At 51.8% G+C, this 22,513-nt stretch overlaps 2 protein-coding genes across 6 annotated transcripts; both read right to left on the bottom strand.

Annotated features, from left to right (window-relative positions):
- Positions 1 to 582: 582 nt before the first annotated feature.
- LOC125413677 (sperm flagella and cilia-associated protein 1-like) lies at positions 583 to 5,781 on the bottom strand. 2 transcript variants are annotated; one of them, XM_087908306.1, is made up of 7 exons: positions 5,576 to 5,781; positions 5,069 to 5,180; positions 4,132 to 4,282; positions 3,541 to 3,742; positions 3,130 to 3,217; positions 2,951 to 3,047; positions 583 to 843 (listed from the first exon to the last, which is right to left on the bottom strand). In XM_087908306.1, exons 1-7 carry the CDS (start codon positions 5,709 to 5,711, stop codon positions 709 to 711), a joined length of 921 nt encoding a protein of 306 aa, XP_087764432.1. In that variant the 5' UTR covers positions 5,712 to 5,781; the 3' UTR covers positions 583 to 708. The 2 variants fall into 2 exon arrangements, with proteins under 2 accessions (XP_087764432.1, XP_087764433.1); XM_087908307.1 differs by lacking the exon at positions 2,951 to 3,047 and having other exon boundaries at positions 719 to 843; positions 3,067 to 3,217.
- A 194-nt stretch (positions 5,782 to 5,975) lies between these two features.
- Adam8 (ADAM metallopeptidase domain 8) lies at positions 5,976 to 22,368 on the bottom strand. 4 transcript variants are annotated; one of them, XM_085693316.2, is made up of 26 exons: positions 20,087 to 22,368; positions 19,035 to 19,138; positions 17,979 to 18,055; positions 17,789 to 17,867; positions 17,636 to 17,712; positions 16,919 to 17,102; positions 16,624 to 16,686; positions 16,474 to 16,542; positions 16,089 to 16,255; positions 15,840 to 15,921; positions 15,432 to 15,580; positions 15,172 to 15,349; positions 14,790 to 14,879; positions 14,492 to 14,681; positions 14,332 to 14,407; positions 13,938 to 14,103; positions 13,449 to 13,526; positions 13,008 to 13,101; positions 12,706 to 12,840; positions 12,415 to 12,529; positions 11,632 to 11,791; positions 11,144 to 11,197; positions 10,818 to 10,868; positions 7,311 to 7,385; positions 6,991 to 7,065; positions 5,976 to 6,565 (listed from the first exon to the last, which is right to left on the bottom strand). In XM_085693316.2, the coding sequence occupies exons 1-26, from the start codon at positions 20,124 to 20,126 to the stop codon at positions 6,515 to 6,517; spliced, it is 2,679 nt and encodes an 892-aa protein (XP_085549442.2). In that variant the 5' UTR covers positions 20,127 to 22,368; the 3' UTR covers positions 5,976 to 6,514. The 4 variants fall into 4 exon arrangements, with proteins under 4 accessions (XP_085549442.2, XP_085549443.2, XP_048311265.3 ...); XM_085693317.2 differs by having other exon boundaries at positions 12,706 to 12,825; XM_048455308.3 differs by lacking the exon at positions 12,706 to 12,840.
- Positions 22,369 to 22,513: the final 145 nt, after the last annotated feature.

The raw sequence follows: 22,513 nt of genomic DNA, 5'->3' as shown, positions 1-22,513 counted from the left end.
TCCGGGGCCAGCCATGGCCTAAAGGCATAGAGGAGGCTGTCCTCGGGGAGAGTGGTGACTGTGAGGGAGTAGAGGAGGACCCAGCTAAGCCCCACTGAGGATATAGGAGCAAAGTACCTAAACGACAGGCAGTTATGCCCACTCCCCTGGGATGTGGCTGGTGTCCAGGAAGGTGAGGATGTCCCAGAGCCTAGTGGTAGCTGCCAGGTCTTGAAACCAAAGAGCGGTACAGTTTGCCATGGCCATCTAGGCTCAGGGTTCAGGTTCACCTGGCTCCCCAAACCTTCAGGGCAAAGTAGGTAACCAGCCTTCCTATAGCCCCTCCTCCTGCCATGCCCTGTGACCTTCCCCATTGTGTCCACCTGCAGTGGAGAAGCCTAGCAGGCTCAGGCCTGCAAATTCTTCCAGGGGTCCCATCCATGGAGTCTTCAGAAAACTCTAGTGTGGCTGTCACTGGGGCAACATGGTTAACACTGCCCACCCACCCTGGAAGGCGACCCCGAGACATTGCCCATCCCGGCACCTCGTGAGCTCACAAGTATGCAATCAATAATGATGACAAGACACTGGGGGGTTGGGAGAACCATACTCCAATCTATCCAAATTTGTCTCCGGCCCCAGGGTGCTCTGCCCTTTACACCTGTTCGGCATTCACTTGTCCCACTCTGAAGCTGCCTGGTCAGTGAGAGGTTCCAGTTGGGCTCAGGGTCAAGGTCTGAACGACTCTGGATGGGGGCCCCTCCAGCTCTGACGCTCCTCAGGCCCAGATCTCATCAGCTCCCCGATCCGTTGGTCCTTCAGCTGTACCAGATACTCCAACCTCATCACCTTCATCTGCAAAATCTTCAGAAAGTACACAAGTCTGAACGTAGCCAGAGATGCCCCCTACATACCAGTTAGTCCCCCAAGCCTAGGTCTCACGGCTGGGGGCTGGATCAAAGGCCCTTTGTGGGAGCACTGAGAAAGATGAACACCAGGATCCTTGGGGAAGATTCTACAGTCAGTGAGCCTGAGGTGTGGTGCGTAGTGGGCTGGTAGGCCAGGAAGGACTGGGTTTTCCTCCTGTTCCCTGCTGGGATCTCCCTGATCTCTCTGTCTACTCCCTCTGTGTCAACTAGAAAGACTAGATTCAGGGCAGGGCAGGGCAGGGCAGGGCGGGGCAGGGCAAGGCAGGGCAGGGCAGGGAAGGAGCCTTCTCTGCTATGAACCCAACAGGGGACTGATCGGCTCAGGTATCTGTGATTTCTCCCTGCCTGTTTCAAGAATGACCTTGTCCCAAACCTTATCTTATCAGAAACATAGACACCCATCATACTCCTCAAGCAGAAAAATGGGATCTGTCTCATTCCCAGGTAGTGTGAAGGAGCCAGGTGGGGAGGGAGCCAGCCTCACATCGGACAATACAAGACAAGGTCCCTCCTTGGCTTTGTGGGGTGCGACACTGTCTATAGCCAGTATATAAAGCCTATTTCCTAGATACCTTCCTACAACTCCTTAGTTAGTGACAAACCAAAAGTCAGGGAGCTGTGGCTAGGCCCAGCCATGGAATCCTTTCCATGAGGCCCAGCCACATGCTTGATACATCCGGTCACCACATATTTCTCCTTTGACTCCCGGTGTCTCTTCAACTCCAAAGTTGTGTTTCTCACCTAGTGGCCACTTACAAGTGGTACTCAACCTTAAATGGCCAGTTGAGTGTCAACCCTTAAATGGCCAGTTGAGGGTCAACCCTTAAATGACAAGCTGGTCTGTTTCCTCTCTGTGTCTCCAATGAAGAGCTAGTTCCCTTGGTCAGCATATACGCCTGGGCGGCTGTGGGGAGAGCTGGGCTGTGAACAAGCAGGGCAGACAGAGGCAGCAGCTTCAGTTCTCCTTACTGCTTCCTCTCTTCTGCTCTGCAGCTCCAAAGCCACAGTGATATCACATCACTTTCCTGTTTTCACAAGAAGATAACTCATCAAGATTCGGGTACAAGCGCAAGAACTGAGATGGTATTGCAATTTCCGACAGCCCCTGTGACTCTGAGGCCCATTGGCCCAGACTGTCCACTCTGCCGTATTGTCTTAGCTCTTGTACTCCCAGGATACCAGGAGAGGTAAGAAACAGCAAGGGGCACTGGGAGTTGCTGGTAAAAGAGTAGCAGGACAGATGTGTCTGCAGAAACCGAATGCTCTACCTCAGAGAGCAAGCCATGCACTGCATAACCCATATATTGCAGAACTGGGTGTGTACCCACAGAGCCAGGAGTACATCCACAGACCTGGGGGTGCATCTGCAGTACCAGGTATTAGCCCACACAGCATGGCATACATCACAAAATCAGGTGTGCACTGTAGAACCCAGACATGCACTACAGAATCAACTGTGTATCCTAGAGCCAGTTGTGCCCTGCAGAGCTAAGTGTGTTCCATAGTACCAGATGTGTACCAAAGCCAGGTATGCATGCACATCTAAATGCTCACAAGACTCTCCATGTGGGTTGTTTCCAGGGCCCTGGTTTTTGGGGATAGGAAGAAAGATGGGGCCCAGTTCAGGCTAGTGGGAGGCAGGCAGGAGGCTCTCCAGTAAGCATTCCATTTTACATGGTTTTCAGATGTTCACCCGGAACCTGCTTCCTGAGATGGGCTTTGGTCCATACAGTCATCCTGTACCACTTGGGTGTGGTGTGGACAGATCGATAAAGCAGGTGACGAGTGCATTAGGGAGTCACCATATCATTTCTGCCTCAGGGAAGGACTAAAATGTTCCATAAACTGTTTACTAAGTAATCCAAAGATTGTCGCTTCTCTCTGATCAGGGCCCTGCATACCCCTTATGCCCTTCACTGGGTCAGTGCCAGCTCTGCAGAAACTCAGCCAAGAAGTCTGAAACTGGGGCAATGGGTCCCTCTGCATCCTTGTCTTGCAGCCCAGACTGTCCAGGCAGCAAGGGATGCCCAACAGGACCATACCTTGACTGTCTCCTGCAGAATGGCTATTGCCTGTTCTTTATCCTCCAGCTGCTGCTGGATGATGGCCAGGTGATCCCAGAGCCCTTCCACTGGGTCCCTGAAAGGTAAACACTGACCTTTAATCCAGGATAGGGATCATGAGGAGATGGGCAGGGAGAATTTGAGAGAGAAGGGTCCACCCTCTGCAAGCACAGCAGCCCATTTTCTCCAGATCCCTTGGATTCTGAAGGGTCTTCGTGCTGACGGGGACTGGAGGGCTCTGTGGGCCTGTATGACAAATAGATACCATCAGCTGAGGACCCTGCTTCTGACTGGTACCCACCAGTGATAGGAAATATGGATGAGGAGACATGGTTCATAGAAGGTAAAGCAAACCCAGGATCATCATGGAAGGACTTGGTCCTAGCCTGGTGTCAGGGCCCTGGCAAGCTTGGAAATGGTTTCCCTGCATAGCACACAGGCTCCCCCTTGGATGGTTGCTCTCTGGGTATTGATGGAGCCAGGACCTTAAGTATTCTGCCTGCACAAGTGAGGGCGCCTTCCTCAGAAGCCGACTAGCCCCTCTAGGCCCAGGGTGCACCACAGCATACCTGCCCTCTTTTGAAGATTTGTGAGCTCGTGATTGTCATGTGTCCAGCCTTCAGGAATGTAGCGGCGTTCTCCATAGTAGTCCCAGAGGGGCTCTGATGAGCTGCTATTATCAACATTAAGATTTTGAGTCCTAGTGGTATGCGAGTGGGTGCTAAGCCCTCCCCACGGCTGGACAGCATTCACACTGGAGAGGCCTGGATCCTGCAGAGTACAAAGGTTGGGAGGTGAGGTGTAGCAGGGATGCACATGTCTGGTCTCCACTCTGAGCGGGGTCAGTGGGCAAACTGCAGAAGAAGAGAGGGAAGGACTTAGGGTGCTTGTAGTTGGAACAGCTCTCAAGCACTTTCACTGTCTCGGTTAGGTGGTTCAGGCTGGGGAGGAGATGGGGGCCTGGAAGGATTCCAGTCAGCGGGAAAATCAGGAGTGAGCCTAAGTGGCTACTGTGACCTCATGTATGGACTTCGTTTCATTCTGGACCACAGAGACATCCATTTCTCTGTTTTATTCTCACATAGGCAGATCGTCTGACTATGCACAAAGCGCAGCAGGCACAGCCCACTTGCAGGCTGAGCTGATGTGCGGACACTTACAGCTGCACCAGCCGGGCCTCCGTGAGCAGTGCCGGCCTCTATTTTCTCCTTCAGTGAACACAAGATAGACTCGATAACCCCAGGCTTGTTGGACACCACCTTTTGGATATCGGTCTCTGAGATACACAAGTGCAGCTTTTGAAAGACTTTCCTGAAAAAAAAAAAAAAGAGGGGGGTGCACTCTCAAAACAGTGCTACCAAGGGCTGGGAGTGGAGCCCTCCCTGCAGTTCTGTCCTTGTGAGTCATGCCTTCAGACCACCGGACAGCATCTAGCTTCCTCAGAGAGGAGAGGCTAACAAGGTCTCCTCTTTGCTCGGCAGCCCAGGGACCCATGGCTGTCTTCTTCCTGGCCTAGTGGGCCTGTGTCTCAGGAGATCATAGAACACTTGATGCACTCTGCTCCACCGGGCGAGGTTCTCTGCACTCAACCTTGTTTCCCTGACTGCTTGCCCTCTGCTCTCCAGCTAGACAGTGCCAGAACTTGGCGGCTGGGCCCCCGCTCAGGCATGATCACCTCCCTTGAGCCTTCATTCCAGCTCAGGCCTGAGTCCTTCAATGCCCCCAATCCAATCTGAGTCAGTCTTGGGGGGCGGGGTCTGACGTCCCCCATGCAGCATTCTGTGTGCCTACACATGTTCCCCACCTTGCTCTGCTCTCAAGCACTTCCTGGGTTCCCTCTTGATTTGACTACATCCTACTCTGGTTGTTCTTGGTGTCATGTAGCACAACAAACACACCGGTCTGGGCTTGTCTGAGGACAGTTTGGGAGATGGAGTAAAATGTACCTCCACTAATCTGTGAGAGAACAGGCTACCTGGTGGGCTGTCCCAGCAGGGAGTCCCCAGGAACCCTGGTTGTGGCATAGTCAGAGACCTGCAGCTGGAAACTTGTCGCAAAGGGGCATTAGAGAGTGTCCCTGGGTCAGCCATGCCTTGCCTGTTGAGAAGGCTCCAGTTGCTTAACTTCTGGTCTGTACTGCAGGCTGGGACGTAGCTGTGCAAGTTCACCAGCCGAGGGTGGAAGTGCTTCACAATCTCGGCCACCAGCACTGTGGGAATGCAAGGTGAACTTGACTAAGACACCGGGTTGCAGCTGTAATCTCTGACCACATGGGAGGCTCGGAGTGAAGGTGGGAGGGCACGAGTTTGTCCTGGGGGAACTGTGATTGTCCCTGAGAGTTCTTGGCACTGCAGCTAGACTCCGGAACAGACCAAGGGGTAGGATGGCCTAGGGAGTTACCACAGCGTGAGAGCCCAAGAGGAGCTGGAAGAGCCACAGGAGGCCATGTCTGCCACAGCCTTCCCTAAAGAGCGTGAGTCTTAACTCAGGAACCGCCCCCGCCCATCCCAGCCACGCCCCGGTACAACGGGGCTGGATTCAAGGGCGGCCCTTATCTGAGCCCTCTTCATCATCAGCCCCGTGGCGTCTCGCCATCACTCGCACCACCATCACTGAAGTCCCGAGCCAGGTGGCGCTTGGGGCGGCTGAGTGGAAGCCGGTCCAGCCAGGCGCAGAGGTTGTGAATAGCCTCAGGCGGTGGCAGGAGCGCACCAGAGCACTGCTTGGAAGCACTGAACATGGTAGAAGGGTGCGTTTGCAGCAGCAAAAAGCAGCGGAGTAAATCGGGAGGCGTCAGACCGTTGCTAGGAGACGAGGCACAGCCGGAAGGGGCGGGGCCCACACTGCACCCGGCCCTCCCTCGATCCCAGATAGGTTTGGTCCTCCTGTACGTCAGGCAGGGGAAGGACTAAATTACGGTGGATGGTTAAAATAAAAGAAGGTAGGCGAAATAGTTTGATGTGGTGTAATAAAAACAATCTACTTTTTAGAACATGGTCTGTAATCTAGTGATAAAATAAAATCTTTATTAATGACTAGTGTTTAGCAGTAAGTTAGACAACCATTCTGTCCCAGTCCCGGAAATGAAGGCGATTCTGGTCCCATACAACCTCTCCCCCACGTCGGCTTTTCCTCCCTACGTCTCCTACGTGACTGGGATGTAGGAGACACAGGAACTGTGCAAATCTGCCCCGGCCTTGGGGAGGGGTCACTAGGTGAGGACGGATGCAGAAGTTGCTGGGAGGGGGGCTCCTGGCACCCTGTCCACACCAGAAGACAGGTACACTCGCTCACTGCAGGTGATGTCACCCCAGCCTAGCAACTGCAGGCACGTGGCCTACGCTGGCCAAGGCCAGTGAGAGGACACTGGTTCAGGTGGGCAGCTGGACAGTAAGAGCCACACTGAGATTATTCCTGAGGTAGGAACAGCTGGACTGCAGGTCCAGCCTGAGTGGGGGCTGTTGTTGAAGGAGCATGTTCATAGGAGCACTGGTATCTCCGAACTTCCACAAGCCTGCAGTGGCCGTGGGGTGCCCTAGCTGGTCACCTCTTCTGGACAGGGACCTTCAGAGCAACTTTTGGACCAGCAGCTCTCTGCCAGGAAAAAAAGGGAAATTGATGTTATGAGCATTTGGTCTGCTATAAGAGGTACAGCTAAATAATTCCCGTTTATAATTATTTAAATTTAGATTCTCACTTCCCCTAACAGCAGAATTAATGACCCCGTCCACACAAGATGACTACATTAATACTTCATATATGCTGTAGACTTCTCATTGCTATAGGAAAAGGAAAAATTGATAGCCCCTGATAGCAGCAAGCTCTGAAATGTTTTGACAGATTATAAAGCAGATATCAGCCTATTACTGAGGATTTTTTCCCATTTTCCTTTCAGATGTCAACAAAACTTACCAGTGAACAACACTCCCCCCCCCAAATCCCCATCCCAGCCTCTAGAGCAGGGCCTTAATCAGCAGAATGTTACTGGTAAGCAAGACTCCTTCCCTATGGGGGTTCACCTGAGTCACTCCAGGCGTGGTCCCTCCAGTCCCAGGCTTGACTGGTGGTGTCGGAGGTACAACGTTTGGTTTGACCTGGGAGGAAGCAGACACAGCTGATGGAGGGCATCTCCCAAGAAGGCCAAGTACTGCCCAGCTTTATCTTCCCAAGGCTGCCCTGCTCATTTCCAGCCTAGCCCTGAGGCCTCTGTCTTCACACAGCTCTGTAGGAAACCAGTTAACAACACCCCCACAAAAAAACCCCACCCCAGCCTCCAGAGCAGTGCCACAGTCAGCAGGATGGTTCCGGAAAGATAGATAGAGTCTCTACGGGGGCTCACCTGAGTCATTTCAGGCGTGGTCCCTCCAGTCCCAGGCTTGACTGGTGGTGTTGGAGGTACAACGTTTGGCTTGACCTGGGAGGAAGTAGACACAGCTGGTGGAGGGCCATACCACTCAGAGGGTTAAACCTGAACCTGGCAGAGCTCCTCTTCTTGGCTAGCTGTCCTAACCCATCTTGCAGCCTCAACAGTACCCCATGACGTTACCAGAAGCTCAAAAGGAAAGAATTAACTACTAAAACACATTTCTTTGCATTTCCACATTCCTAGAGAGGATGGTAATCTGGCATTGGTTGGTTTTAGCATATCTTGAAGGCTGTGCTGAGCTTTCCTTCTGGGCGAGGCACATTTTGGCCTTCCTCCCCATCCAGTTTCTCTTAATCGTTGCTCAGAAATCCCTGTGCACTGCTCCCATTTTGCCTTTAGGACTGCTTCTAGGGTTTTCTTTTCCTTCCTTCCTTCTTTCCTTCCTTCCTTCCTTCCTTTCTTCCTTTCTTCCTTCCTTCCTTTCTCCTTCTTGTCTTTCTTTCTTTCATTGTTGTTTTGGATTTTTTTTAAATTTTGTTTTGTTTTGTTTTTCAAGACAGGGTTTCTCTGTGTAGCCCCGGCTGTCCTGGACTCACTCTGTAGACCAGATCGACCTTGAACTCAGAGATCTACCGTCTCTGCTTCCAGAGTGCTGCGATTAAAGGTGTGATATGGGATTCCCCTCTGTATGCTGTGAATATGTTTTATTGGCATTGGTTAATAAAGAAGCTGTTTCGGCCAATGGCTTAGCATAGTAAAGTCAAGCAGGAAATCTGAACAGAGATAGAGAGAGTGGGCGGAGTCAAAGAGACGCCCTGTAGCTGCCAAAGGAGGCAGACACCATGTAGTCTCAAGAAGCAAGAGGTAACAATCCACGAACTTTGTAGTAAAATATAAAAAATCAGAAATACATCTGATCTATTGGTCAAAGAGTGTTGTAATTAAAGTAGTTTCTGTGTGATTATTTGGTCTGGACAGCCACAAAACAAACACGCAGTCTCTGTCTACAAAGGTGTGTGCCACTACTACCACCTGGCTAACGTTTTCAGCTCTTCTGTAAGTTTAAAAGTAGTCCCTGGCTAGGCACAGTGATGTACGTTTTTAATCCTAGCACTCAAGAAGCTGAGGCAGGTGGATCTCTGTGAGTTTGACGCCAGCTTGGTCTACACAGAGAGCTTCAGGTCAGCCAAGGCTACATAGTGAGCCTTTACTCATTTACTAAAAAGTAAATAAATTAATAATTCCCCTCTTCCCTCCAGAAATGGAAAAAGAAAACCAGAAAATCGCACCAAAACTCCAGAGGCTGAAGCAGGAGGACCACCATAAGTTTAAGGGCCAGCCTGGGATACACAGTGAATTCCATACCAGCCTGGGCTAGAGTGAGAGTAAATTTAAAAAGCAAAACAAAAACCAGGGGCTTGTGAGATGGCTCACTGGGTAAAGACACTGTTGTGCAAGCATGGCAATCTGAGTTCAAGCACGTGTAAAAGTGGAGGGAATGAACTAGGTCTACAAAGTTGTCCTCTGATCCTGTTTGCATGCTATGGCATGCATGCACACAACACACCATACCACACACAATAATAATGATAATGATAATTAATAATAATAAACAGCAGTAGTAGCAGCTGCAGCAGCAAGGGCCACTGAGATTGATCACCCAGTAAAGGTGCTTGCAGCACAAGCCTGACAAGCTGAGTCCCAGAACCAAGTAAAGGTTTACCTCCACATGTGCACCATGGCATACATGCCCACGTACATCAAACACACAATAATAAATAAATAAATAAAAACATGAAATTGCTATAGCAAGACAGAGAGACAATTGTTAAAGGCCAAATGACAAACTTTCCAGAGATGTGAAATTTTAAGAGTCTCCAGATGGGCTGGAGAGATGGTTCAGAGGTTAAGAGCACTGGCAGCTCTTGCAGAGGTCCTGAGTTCAGTTCCCAGCAACCACATGGTGGCTCACAACCATCTGTAATGAGATCTGATGTCCTCTTCTGGGCTGCAGGCATACATACAGGTAGAACACTGAATACATAATAAATAAATAAATCTTAAAAAAATAAGAAAAAGACCTCTTGAAAACAGTGAAAGGAACACAAGAACAGAATGAAGAAGGTCAGGGGGGCTGCGAAGGCCAATGTTGGTGCTAGCAAAAAGCCAAAGGAATAGATCTGCGGTGACTGATCTGCTGTGATATGCAGACAATTTCCCACAGGACAAATAAACTAAAAGCTTATGTGTTTGGAGTCTGCTGTTTATTGGATGTTAGAAGTATCAGGTGGCTGGGCTAGAGAGATGGCTCAGGTTAAGAGCATTGACTGCTCTTCCAGAGGTCCGGAGTTCAATTCCCAACAACCACATGGTGGCTCACAGCCATCTATAATGAGATCTAGTGCCCTCTATCAGTGTGTAGGCAGAACACTGCATACATAATAAATAAATTTTTTTTGAAAGAAAAAAAGTCTCGAGATGATCTCCCAAGCATTCATTCCTTTAACTAGACATCAGTTCATTTAGTACAAAGACAGTTCCCAGCAAAGAACTCACTGGCATTCAGACCCCTATCCTGTCTTGGTTACTTTCCATGCTTTTCCTGCTAACAGTGTATCAACCCACATCCACTTACAATAAGAAGATAAGAAGTAGACAAACGAAAGGACACTCAGAAAACTGTCAACTAGCACTTTCCAGATGAACAGTGTAGACTGAAAGCCACTTGAGAGCCACAAGTACCCAGAAGAGCAGCTAAGGCCCTTAACAAGGTCTCGGGCAGAGCAAAGAACAAACAGTCACTCTTCAGGTCCCACAGGTCAGGTGGGCAGCTGACCTGTGCAGTTAAGGCCTGTGTCAGAGTTCAGGGGCTGCTGGGTGTCTGTCCTCCTGCTACCTTACATTTGCTCCCTGGGACAGGCAAGCCCATGCACCTACACACAGCTTCTCTACCAGTCCAGTCATGACCCCAGAGTAGCTACCTAGGGCTGGGGCTAGAGCAGGGTCCCATGGATTCTCAGAAGTAGAAGTTGGTGGGGGGGCATGCTCAGGAGTCCCGGATTCTCTGCCTAGAAGTGACTTCACCACTGTCTCTTTTTCTCCCCATGAGTGTGATACCCAAGCCCACCACAGGGCTCTCCAAACCTCTATTCTACATGGGGGACAGCAGCCTGCCCGAAAAGAGCAGGCCTCCAGGCCTCTGAGACCTGAGACCCACAGTGACACTAAACAGGCTGCCCCTTTTAGGTCTAAGAAAAGGGGTTCCTGGTCATCTAGAGGTGAGGAACCCTGCTGGGAAGGGCTCCAACAACTCAGGGAAGAACGAACAGGAATGAATCTCTACTTTCAAAGCTTTAGTAAGTAGTACTTTGAGACCTTCCAAATCTCTATAGCTTCCTCCCAAGGAAAAGTATAGGATGATTTGTCTCTGGAGGTCTGAAGGAAGGGAGGGTCTCCTCAGAGTTAAGGCTGTCTCTTTACCTGCTTCGGTTTCAGCTTTGGGAGGGGCTTGGTAGGCGGAACAGGTCTAAGCTGTTGGAAAAAAAGAGAAAGAATCAGGATCCACAGAGCAGAGCAGTTCAGGGTTGGGGGATGGAGCAGTAGTACCCCTCCCTCCCAGCTCCCTGAATCCACCCTTAGGTTCAGTTGACTCTCCCTGCTAGGCCAGGCTAATTTACTTTCCCAGTACAGCAGCTGTTGCCCTCGGCCCCAGGCCCACAGAGTCAGCCACCAAATGCCACCTCCAGGAGGTTTCCATGTCCTCAGAACACACATGGCTGTTTCCCAAGGCTTATTAGATTTGTTACCTGCTGAGTATAAACTGGAACTGGAAGTGGTGGACTGGACACAGGAGCTGGAGGCTTCAGAGGACAGAGATATGAGCCTGGGCCCCAGAAGCAGTGCTAAGTCCCCAACCCGTGCCCACCAGGTCTCCTGCTTTAGGACCCAAGGTTCTTACACTCCCCCACCCCCCGCTTTCCTGCTCGAGATGCATGGCCTATGCCATTTTCCTCTCACAGTTCAGGTCTGAGAACCCTCAAACCCACAAGTCCAGACTCCAAATATAGATCCTTAGAGGACACATCTTGATTTAGTCCCTCTCCTTCCCTTGGGGTGATTGAGATACTTCTCAAGACTCCAGGCTGTTGCAGGGCTCATGAGTTAATTTATGCAAAAAGGCTTCACTATCCCTAATAGACTCACCCCTCCACTATCCCTATTGACCTCAACCTGAGTTCCCCTCTGTTCAACCCCAGGAGCAGTAGCACCTCCACCTCCAGAGGACAGTACTCACTGCAGGGGGCGGCCTCTTTGGTGTCACTGTAGGTCTCGGGGGCTGGTTGGTACAAACCACCTCTGGGGTGCCTGGAGGCCTTCTCTTATCTGGCAGGTTGCTGTCCCTCATGTAAAATAGGGGGTTGGAGAGCCCTGTGGTGGGCTTGGGTGCCACACTCCTGGGGAGAAAAAGAGACAAACAACGGTGTAGTCATTTTCAGGCAAAGAGTCCAGGATTCCTGGGCATGCCCCGACCCCTACTGAGGCTGGCATCTCTGCCCTGGTACACCCTACACAGGATGCAAGCTGTAGTCACAGGCACACGTGTGAGCCCAGGAGGCCAAGGAGCAAGTCTCTTGACAGTTGTGCTAAGAAGGTGTTTAGAGGATCTTGGAAAAGTTGTGCTTTGGCAGTCAGTTTGGGGGTCAAGGTCTTGGTGCAGGGCACAGTAGAAACCTAGTGGGGCATATGTGGCCATGGCTAGGGGTGGGAAGGTCATCTCAACTCTGGACTTACCGTATCCCACACTGTCCCTTTAAAGCCTCAGGGGAGGAGGAGGAAGAAAGGAGAGGAGGAAGAGAAGAAGAAGAAGCAACAGAAGAGATTCTGGGAATCTCTGAGCCTCCCACCAAGGCCTGTCTAGCACCCAGAGAACCCCGAGGCCCCCTGAATGTCTCTGCCCGGGCCTGCTGACAGAAGCAATGTTTTTTCTTTCTTGAGTAGCCACAAAGCCACTTCCCAAGTGCCGAGTACAGGAAGTACGTGTCTCATTGTAGATATGTCACAACTTCAATGTCCTCACCTCCTCTGGACTTGGCTCTGGACCTTTCGGTAGAAGAAGACACCTGCCAGGATGACCATCGCAGCCACCAGGATCACCAAAGCCACCACCACACCAACTGGAAGGCTCCCAGATGCTGTGTGACACATGGCCACATGATCATCCAGGACTGGGACCAGCTGGATCAAGAGTTGGGGAGGGCCCTTGGGAGCTACTGGCCCAAGGATCATTCCCTTTTGACCATGTCCTAGGTCCCACACCCCACATATGATCAGGTGCCTGAGGACCCCAGCAGAGGGCCCAGTACATTACACCAGTTCTTCAGGCGTTCCGGCAGTGGGTTAGATGTGGTGAGTGCCAGCCCCACAGTGCCACCGTTGAGGCCTAGCCAGGCTCCCGAGGCTGCGGTGCTGTGGACAGCCACAGTGAGCACTGGGGAGGAAGACACTGTGGGGGTTGTAGGGAGTGGCCCTGGATGCCTGGGCCAAGGCTATCTGGCCTTGTTTTGAGCAGGACACAGTCACCATTAAGAGGTAGATATACAGGATCCCTCCTAATCACCCTCAAGCCCGGCAACCCGCAAAGACCAGCTCTTGTGGTCCTCAGGACCTTACCTGCTCGCCCAGCTGGTACATCTGCCAGCAGCTGTGCACAGTGGGGCGGGGCCCAGCCCGCATGGCAGTGGCACTCTCCCTTATGGTTGCATACCTGGGAGGAAAGCTGGGCCTCAAGGACGGGTATCCCACAGGGCAGCAGAGCAGGTAGCAGCACACAGGATTCTCCTCCATCCACCCACATAAGTCAATCTTAGGCTTAAAAGGAGTATCCCTAGTGACCACACTGGCCACTGGCCACAAGTTCAGTGGAGGGCACCTGTCCTACCTTAGCCTCAGAGAGGACTTGTTGATGCCTCCATCAGAAGGACATAGGCTAGTCTGAGCCCACAGTGCTATGTCCACAGCTATCTCTGCCACAAGCTCCAACTGACAAGTAAGTGGTGGTAGCTTGAGGGCACCAGTCGGTGGGTATACCCTGAGGTCTAAGGCCACACGTACCCCATGGTTGTTGCACTTAGCAGAGCAATTCTCAGATCTATATACACGGAGGTCCTGGCAGCGTCCATTCATGCAAACCTGGAAGGTGGAAGGGGCTCTTGGGTAGCTGGTCTAGACCCCACCCTCACCTTACTATCTTCAAACCCAAAGGTCAGTCCAGGACAGCTGGTGTGTTCACACTCTAAGATAACCTAGGATAATTATTCCCTCATACTTGTGTGTGTGTGTGCACGCGCATGTGTGGGATAGGGGCTCAGCCATGAGAATGGTACTGGACTGGCTGACCCTGGGGACACCTTGGGTGTGGTGATCTCCAGACAGGTGCCTCTGCTTGCCCAGTTACCCTGTCAGGTTTGACTAGGGGATAAGAGGTTCCACGCACATGCCTCCACCAGTCAACACTGTCTGTATAGGACATCGTCAGAGACCCATAGGGGCACATTTGGTCTTCAGCAGCCTGGGATAGCTTTCAAGCGCTTCTCAGCTCACCTTCCCCTCCTCGCACTTGGTGCCCTGGAGTACCAGCTCATAGGTTTCAGTGTTGCTGTCTGTGCGGAGAGCGTGGCAGATTCCATAGTGGGAGGAGAAAGTGCAGGAGGCACGTTCAAGGGGCTTCTGGCCTCCCTCACAGTACAGCACCCCACATCGGTTCATTCTGCAGACAAAGGGCAGGCTGTGGTCACAGGTGTCCTGGGCATGTGCTCAGAGGCCTGGGTGCTGCAGAAGATGGCCCCAGGCCTTCTCCTTCCTCAAGGATGATAGGTTCAGGTTGATGACTTGAAGCAGGGCAGACTCCAGGAGAGCCACCTGTCTCAGAGCCATCCTCCTCTGTGGGGAATTCTCAGTGAAGACACGCCACCCCCAGGCCCCAGCTGTTACTTACTTGCCAGCATACATATTGCCACTGCAGCCCCAAGGGATGCTAAAGGTAAAGCAGGAGTCTGACGCAGCCCGGGCACCTGGGGGGCCAGGAGAAGTTAGCCTGGTGTAGGTCACAGACACTCCACAAGCTCGCCCCCATCCTATGCTCATGCCTGCCTCACCTGGCCCCCAGAGATCCTGGCACTGTTGTGCCAGTGTGGGGCAGCTCCCATCAAAGCAGTAGCCCCCCGGGCAGGGTGTGCCATTCTGTTGAAAAGCATCCTCAGGGCATGTTGGCTTCTGGCCATCACAGAACTCCTCCAGGTCACATCTGTCCTTCATGGGACGACACAGCTCACCAGCCGGCGTCACCTGGTACCACAGAGAAGCTCTCCGTGGAACAGGTCCACATGATGCCTTCATAGGCATCCTGTTGTCCCGGGCTTGACTAGGGCAGATCCTGGGTGGAGTCCAACTTACCTTGCACTCACGACAGCAGGCACCATAAGCACACTCTGCCCCCTTGACTAGCTGGCAAGTGGTGGCATTGCAGCAGGGGTTCTTACAGTCCTAGGAGGACAGTGGTTTGAAGAGCTATGCCCTAGCCAGACCTGGCTCCAGGGTAAATTAGCTTTTGGTGAACTTTGGGCAAGGGGCTGCAGACAATTTTTCTCCAATTCCTTAATAGGTTATTAGGGGCTCAAAGGGAAATGTGGTAATGTGTGATTCCCAAGAGTTACATATGGTGTGGGCACATAACATCAGGCCTGAGAGGCTAACCTAAGCAAAAAGGACCTTGGGTTGAGGCCCTACACTAACGCTGAGGCTGACCAGCAAGGGGCAGGGAGAGGGTGAGACAGACCTGAGGTGTACCACAGTCACACTGCTCTCCATGCTCTACAAATCGGTTTCCACACACAGGGCCACCCACGAACCGGTTGACATCTGGGACATTGGTCAGGCAGCCTGTCTGGGGCTTCATCACGAAGGACTCCAGGTCAACCTGGCTACACCTGCTGAATTTCCTTGGCAACTTGTGGCTAAGGGAAAGGGATATGACCATCAGGGAGTTCCACATGCCAGTCTGTTCCTTCCCTCCCAGCATGTCCCACTGGACCTCACCCAAAGCTTTGGGTCATGATGCAGCCGCCACCCTCATGTGGTACAGGGCAGTAGCAGCCTGGGATGTTCTCATCATGGTTCATGCCCAAGTTGTGGCCCAGCTCATGGGCCATGGTGGATGCTACACCAATGGGGTTCTTGGCATGATCCTATGAGGATATGATCATTAGTACTGTCTTGCTACCATCTACCCACCTGCCCTCTGCCACCCTAGGTGTCAACGGGTGTGATGCTGCTTTCTGCTAATACCCTAACAAAAAACAGGTTCCAACTCTATCCCCGGAGTAGGTGACTGCTTCATGGTTTCTTAGGGACCTGGACTGACACTTGTACCCTACAACTCAGGCTCTGTGCTTGACTGTTCAGTCACCAAATAGCTTGGCAAAATTGGGTGAGAGTTCCATTTACCTGGTTCACAGCTCCTGAGTGCCGGGAACACAGGGCAGATACCTTAGCCAGTCCAACAGTGTTGCCGATGAAGTCAACCCCTCTAGAAAGAGACATAACATGTAATATCCTGGACATGGTTCCTGGTCCCTCTGCATCCCTCACAGCTCTGCTCTGGTGTCCTGCCCTCGAGGCCAGGCTGTACAGAAGCCAAATCTCCAGAGCCTGGCTCTGCCTCACTGTGGTGGATGCGTGTGCGGGCCCACTCACGTGATAAGCTGCACGTTGTCATGTGGGTGCTGCCCTAGCAAGTTCTGTTCCCTCCAGTTCAGGAAGTTCTCCAGTGTTACATTGGCATAGCGGCTGATGTAGAACTTGTCTCTGCTCCAGATCTCCAGGCCCACCAGGACCACACGGAAATTGAGCTCCTGATAAAGCTGCAGAGGGTGAGATGCCACCTAGGTCAGGCTAGGGTTGGGGCAGGCAGGAGCATCACATCCATTTCACGACTGAGGGGTACTGAGTCTAGGTGATGGCCAGGTACTGGGCTCAGTATAGAGCCCTGAACTAGTTCCCCTCTTGATCAGCTATTGCCCTTTCCACCCTAAATGGCTATACCTTCTCATCAAGTGTCAGCATCCCTGGGGCAACCTACCTTGTCCACGTGGTTTACCACCTCCAACACACGCTGACGCACGGCCTCTCTGCTCCCCTGCTCCAGGAACTGGAAACATATGGTCTTTAGGCTGGGACCTGGCAACCTCATCCTAGCTCATCCAGCCCCCTCAGCCCCTGCATCCCATACCTCTTGGCTGTCTGTGACCACATACAACTCCACATAGCGGGGTTCTCTGGGTATCAACCAGTTCTAGGGAAAGAATCTAGTCAGCATTCTTGGTCCTGACCCAACTTACCCCAGAGCCCAACTCTGTGCTGGGAGGCAAAGTCTAGACATCTCCAGTGCAGTGGGTTTTCTCTGTAGCTGCAGGGTTGAACCAGGTCCAACCACTGGCCACGGAGCCTGCTTCAGGACTATAGACAGCCATGCGTAGGCCCAAACATGGGCTCTGTGGCTGGACTGGCCAGCAGGGGCTGCTCACCCGGGGCTGAGAGCTGTAGATTTCTAAGGCCCGAGGCCCTAGGTCATCCAGGCTAGTGTCGCTGACCCCACAGGTCCCAGCCTTCTCTTGCAGGTGCTTCTCCTGGTACATCGCATGCTGCCCCTCTTCATCACCATCCAGAGGCTCAATCAAGCGGACAGTGGACCCAACTCGGAAAAAGCCCCTAAAGGGAGAGTCGGGTGGATAGAGGGTATGGTCAGCTTGCCTCTCTGGGATTATAGGTGGTCCATGCCTACTACCTCAGAATAGCCACCTCCCACCCTTGTGGGAAATGCCCAGGCTTGCGGACACAGGAGACAAGAAGGCACATGGGTTTGGCATGGCTGGTAATTCCTAATAGAGTCTAAGAGCCCCAAACCTTTCGAACACAGAGCAGCAAAGACATTTTTTTTTTCCAAACTCTCATGCCAAGGCCTTTTTTTTCTTTCTTTATTCCTTTTTTAAAGGTTTGTTTATTTTTATTTTATATGCACTGGTATTTTGCCTGCATATATGTCTGTGTGAAGGTGTCAGATCTTGGAGTTACAGAGAGTGGTGAACTCCTATGAGGGCACTGGGTTTTGAACCCAGGTTCTCTGGAAGAGCAATCAGTGTTCACAACTGCTGAGCCATCTCTCCAGTCCAGGCCCTTTTTTACACTGCCTCAGTTTACCCTTCTGTAGAATGGGACTTCGTGCTTGGGTCTGCTGTACATACCTGAGGCCAGCACAGGTGCTAAGGCTGGCCGCTGAGCCCTGGTACCCTTCCACATAGCCCTGGTAGAGGCAGTGGTCCTGAAGAAGTGAGAGAGGGTCATAGGTCCTGCTGCCACGGTCTCACTGGCCCAGGGAAGGCTGTCCTGGCACATACCTGCCCATGTAGCTGCTCTGTCACCTCGGAGCCATTGGCAGCTGAGTAGGTCTCTGTGTAGCTTGAACCCAGCAGGTCCCTGGAAGGGAACTGCTTAAGCTCCCTAGTTTTACCTCCCCGAGCAGCCCCATAAGGAGCCTACACTTCCCACGGGACTCAGAAACTGACTCAAGAGCCAGAATCTGCTTACCGGTTCTTCCGAAGGTGCAGGGTGAACATGTGTTCTTTGGTCCCAAGAGCATAGCTCAGATTCTCTGGGTACAGGCCCTGGATGGGGAGAGTGAATGGCCTTCAGCTTACGGCCAGGGTTTCTCATAGCAGAGAGCCCCAGAAGGACCTCCCTAGGAGATCTTGGCAATTCATTAGTTTCAGGCAAGAAAGTAGGTGGCCGAGGCCAGGTTGAGCTATTTGGGAAGGACAGGCAAAGCAGGACTCCAAGATGAAGAAGAAAAGCATAGAGCTTCTTGGTCCCTTGAGCCATTTCCCCATTTGTTCACAGGATGATGATGATGATGATGATGATGATGATGATGATGATGATGATATGGCATTTCTTCCCAGAGGAAGCAGGATAGGAAATAATAGGGGGCCTTAGCCAGATAGCCACTGAATCCAGGGAAACATGGGGGTGGGCAAGGTAAACAGACCCTCTCAGCAGCACCATTGCACAGTTGGCTATGGTGTCCATCCTGAGGTTCAGGGCAGGTGTGTACTCTACACTCTATGACCCTTCACTCATACACCATGTGCACAACCAGCTAGCCCTAGGGACAGCATATACCAGGAAAAAGGAAAACCCAGGCAGAGATGTTTCCTGGAGATCCAAACAAGGACAGGGCCAGGAACCTTCCTGGAGGTCTATAGTCTATAATCGGTTCCCAGCCCCAGGAAATCCCAGTCGGAGAGGTTCTAGTCGCGTTTACATAGCTTTAGGGTGAGCAGGTGCTAGCTAATCTGAAGAACCACTGCCAACTGAAACTGGGGAGTGGCCTGGGGCAGCACAAGCTGCTGTACCTCTCCTGGATGACAGGCCTCTCCAGACGGAGCCAATGGCCTCCAAAGGAGCGAAGCCCTAGACTCTGATTCAGGGTGGTGCCAGGAAGGAAGTGGTGAGCACAACAGGGAGAGATCATAGTCATGCCCACACACACAGACAGGCTTAGGTACTGCAGCTGTGCAGAGCAGCCCCCAGAGACTGCTGATCCTTTTACAGAAACAGGTTGTGCAGTGGAGCTAATGGACTCACCCAGTGGGAGGGCAGGTCTCTGCGGGAGCGGGACGCAGTCAGGCGCCGAGGCCATACCACCTCATACTCTTTCACATGGGGCAAAGGGGGTCCAGGAGCTACGACTGCAGGATAAAAGGGGTCAGAAGGTACAGCACAGGCAGTGCTACCCCCTTTCTCTGGGGAATCATCACATGGCTAGGTACCAGCAATGGGATCTGACCTGGTGGTCCAGGTAAGAGCTTTGTGTCTAAAATACCACCAGATCCATCGCACTAGAGTCAGCGGTCTGAACCTAGCACACCATGCACGGTGCCCCCATCCTTCCCCAGTGCCTTTCTAAACCTACCCAGAGAGAACACACATAGGCCCTTGGTCTGCCTGCCAGACATCTAGAGTTGACCTGATCTCATCTTTAGTTACATGATCAGATCTAATTGACTAAGAAAGCACACCCTCCCTCAGGTTTTTCTCTTCCCAACAGAAAACTTCGTGTCCAACAACAGATGAGGGACCCTCTATACGCAGGCCCAGTTTTAGAGACCACCTATCCCAGAGAAGTGTCCTCTCTTGGCATAGGCAAAGGGTGTAGCTTCTTAACCCCAAACTTCCAGGACTGAGAGGTGAGAGACCATTCCAGCCAGATGCCTCCCAGGACAGAAGTAAACCAAGCCTTCCAGTGGGAGTTAGGACCCTGTGTTCCTAGGGAGCTGGAACCACTGCATCTCTAGCTTCTGACCCTGCCCAGCTAGAGGGTTCAGCATCATCCATGGTCCCACTGGTGAGTGAACCTTACTGACTGGACTCCTAGGGCAGCCAGGGAAGCTGCCCTGTGGGCACCACACCTAGTGGTGTCACTTTCTGTAATCAGCTCAGGAGGGAAAGTCCCAGGAGCCAACTTCTCTTACACTTCACTTCTGAAAAATTCAAATTCTGATCTTTTCTGTATCTACCTATTTTCTCCATACCCAAGGACCAACTCTAGGGAGGCAAGGTGACCTGACCATGATAACTGGCTACTAGGTCGAACACCAAGCCCTGAACGGGTTCCTTGAAATCAAATCATCACTCACCTGGTGTCCACAGGGCGCTGAGTAGCCAGAGGCCAAGCATGATGGGATCTTGAGGACACTAACCCTAGAGGTTCCACAAAGTACTGTCTTGAGCACTGACTTCTGAGAGTCAGTGTGGTTACTTCTGAGAGCCCTTCCCAGAGATCAGGGCTGGCCAATCGCTAAGTCATGGGGCGGGGTGGGGCGGGGCAGGCTGGGCGAGGAGAGATGTGTACACCTCTGTACCAGTATCCTGCTGGCAGCAACCAGTCTCCAGAGCAGTCTGGAGTAACAGAGGCTCTTCCCCAGTAGCTTCTGGGTAGCTTTGCATCTCCCATAAATGTGGACCAAATTAACAGGAGCTGGAGACGGTACATGAAACTCTACAAGCTCCTAGTCCTGGTGGAGAAACCAAGAGCTTGCCTTCTAGTCCTACCAGAGCGGGGGAGTGCTAATTGGGTGGAGCCTAACTGGAGGAAGATGACTTTTGAAGGGGAAGTTACTTGGAAGCCCAAAACTTCAGAAGGTGGGGACCCTTTGACTTCCAGGGCAACTGAAAGCCCTAGGGAGGGCCAGTGTGGTCCCGGGACCACTCTGTGAGAGCTGACATTTTCCAAAATCTCTGCCAGCTCTACCAAGCTTTTGAGGCCTCACCGGGAAAGGAAATGCAGGTAGGAACAGGTAGGTGGATATCTAGGCCCAGGTGACCAAGTGACAGCAAGCAAGAAGTCTACTTGACTGATCCTTTGGCGTCCTGTAGGAGGGTCCTGATGCACCAGTCTCCATGTACAGGCCTGAATTCTGTCCTTCGTGTCCCAAAGGAAGTGCTGTCCCAGAACCAGAGGTCTCAGCATCCCTTTATGGCCTAGTTCCCAGCTTCTCAAGGTGGGTCTGTTACTGTGGGAACCCAGGACCATTGGGAATGTAGTCAAACCTGTTCATTATTTGTGGTAATGTCTTCTTTGGTGACCCAGCCTTGTGGACACATGTGGTTAGACCTCACAGACTCCACAAATCTACCCTACCAGGGGCAAGTGACCTAAAGGGGGAGACACCTAGACTGTCAACAGGGCTTGACAGTTCAGCCAGAAGAAACTAGTGGGGCTGGGCTGGAGTCTTGGATCATATCCTTAGGGCTGTACCTAAGAATTTAAGCTGGGGCACAAATAATACCGCTACCCCCACTGGTCAGAAATGTAGCAATGGTTTAGGAATCTCACCGGCAATCTGCTGCCAGAGGTATCAGCCCACAGTGCTTAGGGCTAGAACAGACACCAGGCTGCAGAAAGCAGCAGGCAGAGCTCTTGGGCAAGGCTGACTTCCACATACACAGGACCTTAGTGACAGTGAAGGTTTAAGGCATTTTTTCCTTAATCAAATAGGAGGCAAAATCGAAAGTTGTTGCCAGTATGTACCATTGTCTTGTAAGGCCAACCATCTATAGTGAAGGCAAAGGAACAGGGTATAATCAAAAGCCAGGACCAGGTGGGGCCAATTTTGTCCCGCCCTGGCAGAAATACATTGGAAATGATGGGTACTCACTCCACCACACAAGACAGACTCAATTTATTGCTAACTTCACCCAGCAGGTGTTCTGAAGGTTTGTAGTTGGGTCCCACACAAACCTGGGAGCTGCAGATCCAAGACCAGAGACATGGGTGTCTGGGCTCCTGGAAACAGACCACTAAGCTCTGCTTAGTCTGGCATTTATTCTGACAACACTGGCTTGGCCAATGTACATTTACTCAGGCAAGCCTGCACATGCTGCAAACCAGAAGAAACTGTGAGGCTGAAAAAAAATAAACCAAAACAAAACACAGGCACTCCATGGGGGCTCTGCTTAGCTAGCCAGTCCTGACTGGGTCATCCAGTCTTACCATCTGCAGAATCAAGAGATTTGCCTCTAGTTCTCACTCCTCCAAACAGTTTTCATTCCCCAAGTTCACCTGGGGCAGATGTTTAAAACTGTCCACTCCAGGACTGAAACAAAGCCATTGAGACGAGGCAGCCACAGCACAACTTGTTAAATACTTTGCTGAATAATTTTCAAAAGGAAAGGCCTGCATCTAATGGATAAAGGGCATCCAGACCCTGGTGGGCAGAAATAGCGTCCAACTTGAAGCTTAGTCTGTCTCCAAGGACACGTCTCAGAGACCTTAAGGTTTCTGGGTGAAGAGTTGGGCACACACTGGTGAAGTGTTCAGAACACCTTCAGCCAGGGATAATGCTGCCCCCTAGCGGCCATAAAGGCAGATCCAAAACATGTAGAGAACAGTCCCAACCCCCAGGCTACACCTCCCTTGCCTGGCATTTTCTAATTATATTGCTCCTTGCACAAACATGCTTTTACTGTCTGAGGCTAAAAGCACCCCTCCCTCCCCCCACGGATACACAAATGCACACGCAGACTGGACTTTGAAGGCAAACACAGTTAAGTTTGAGGAAACC

The sequence above is a fragment of the Myodes glareolus genome, chromosome 7, assembly GCF_982192425.1.
Source record: "Myodes glareolus chromosome 7, mMyoGla1.1, whole genome shotgun sequence".
Lineage (NCBI taxonomy): Eukaryota > Metazoa > Chordata > Mammalia > Rodentia > Cricetidae > Myodes > Myodes glareolus.
The sequence above is the reverse complement of the archived record's forward strand: the minus strand, read 5'-3'. Positions and strand labels throughout refer to the sequence as shown.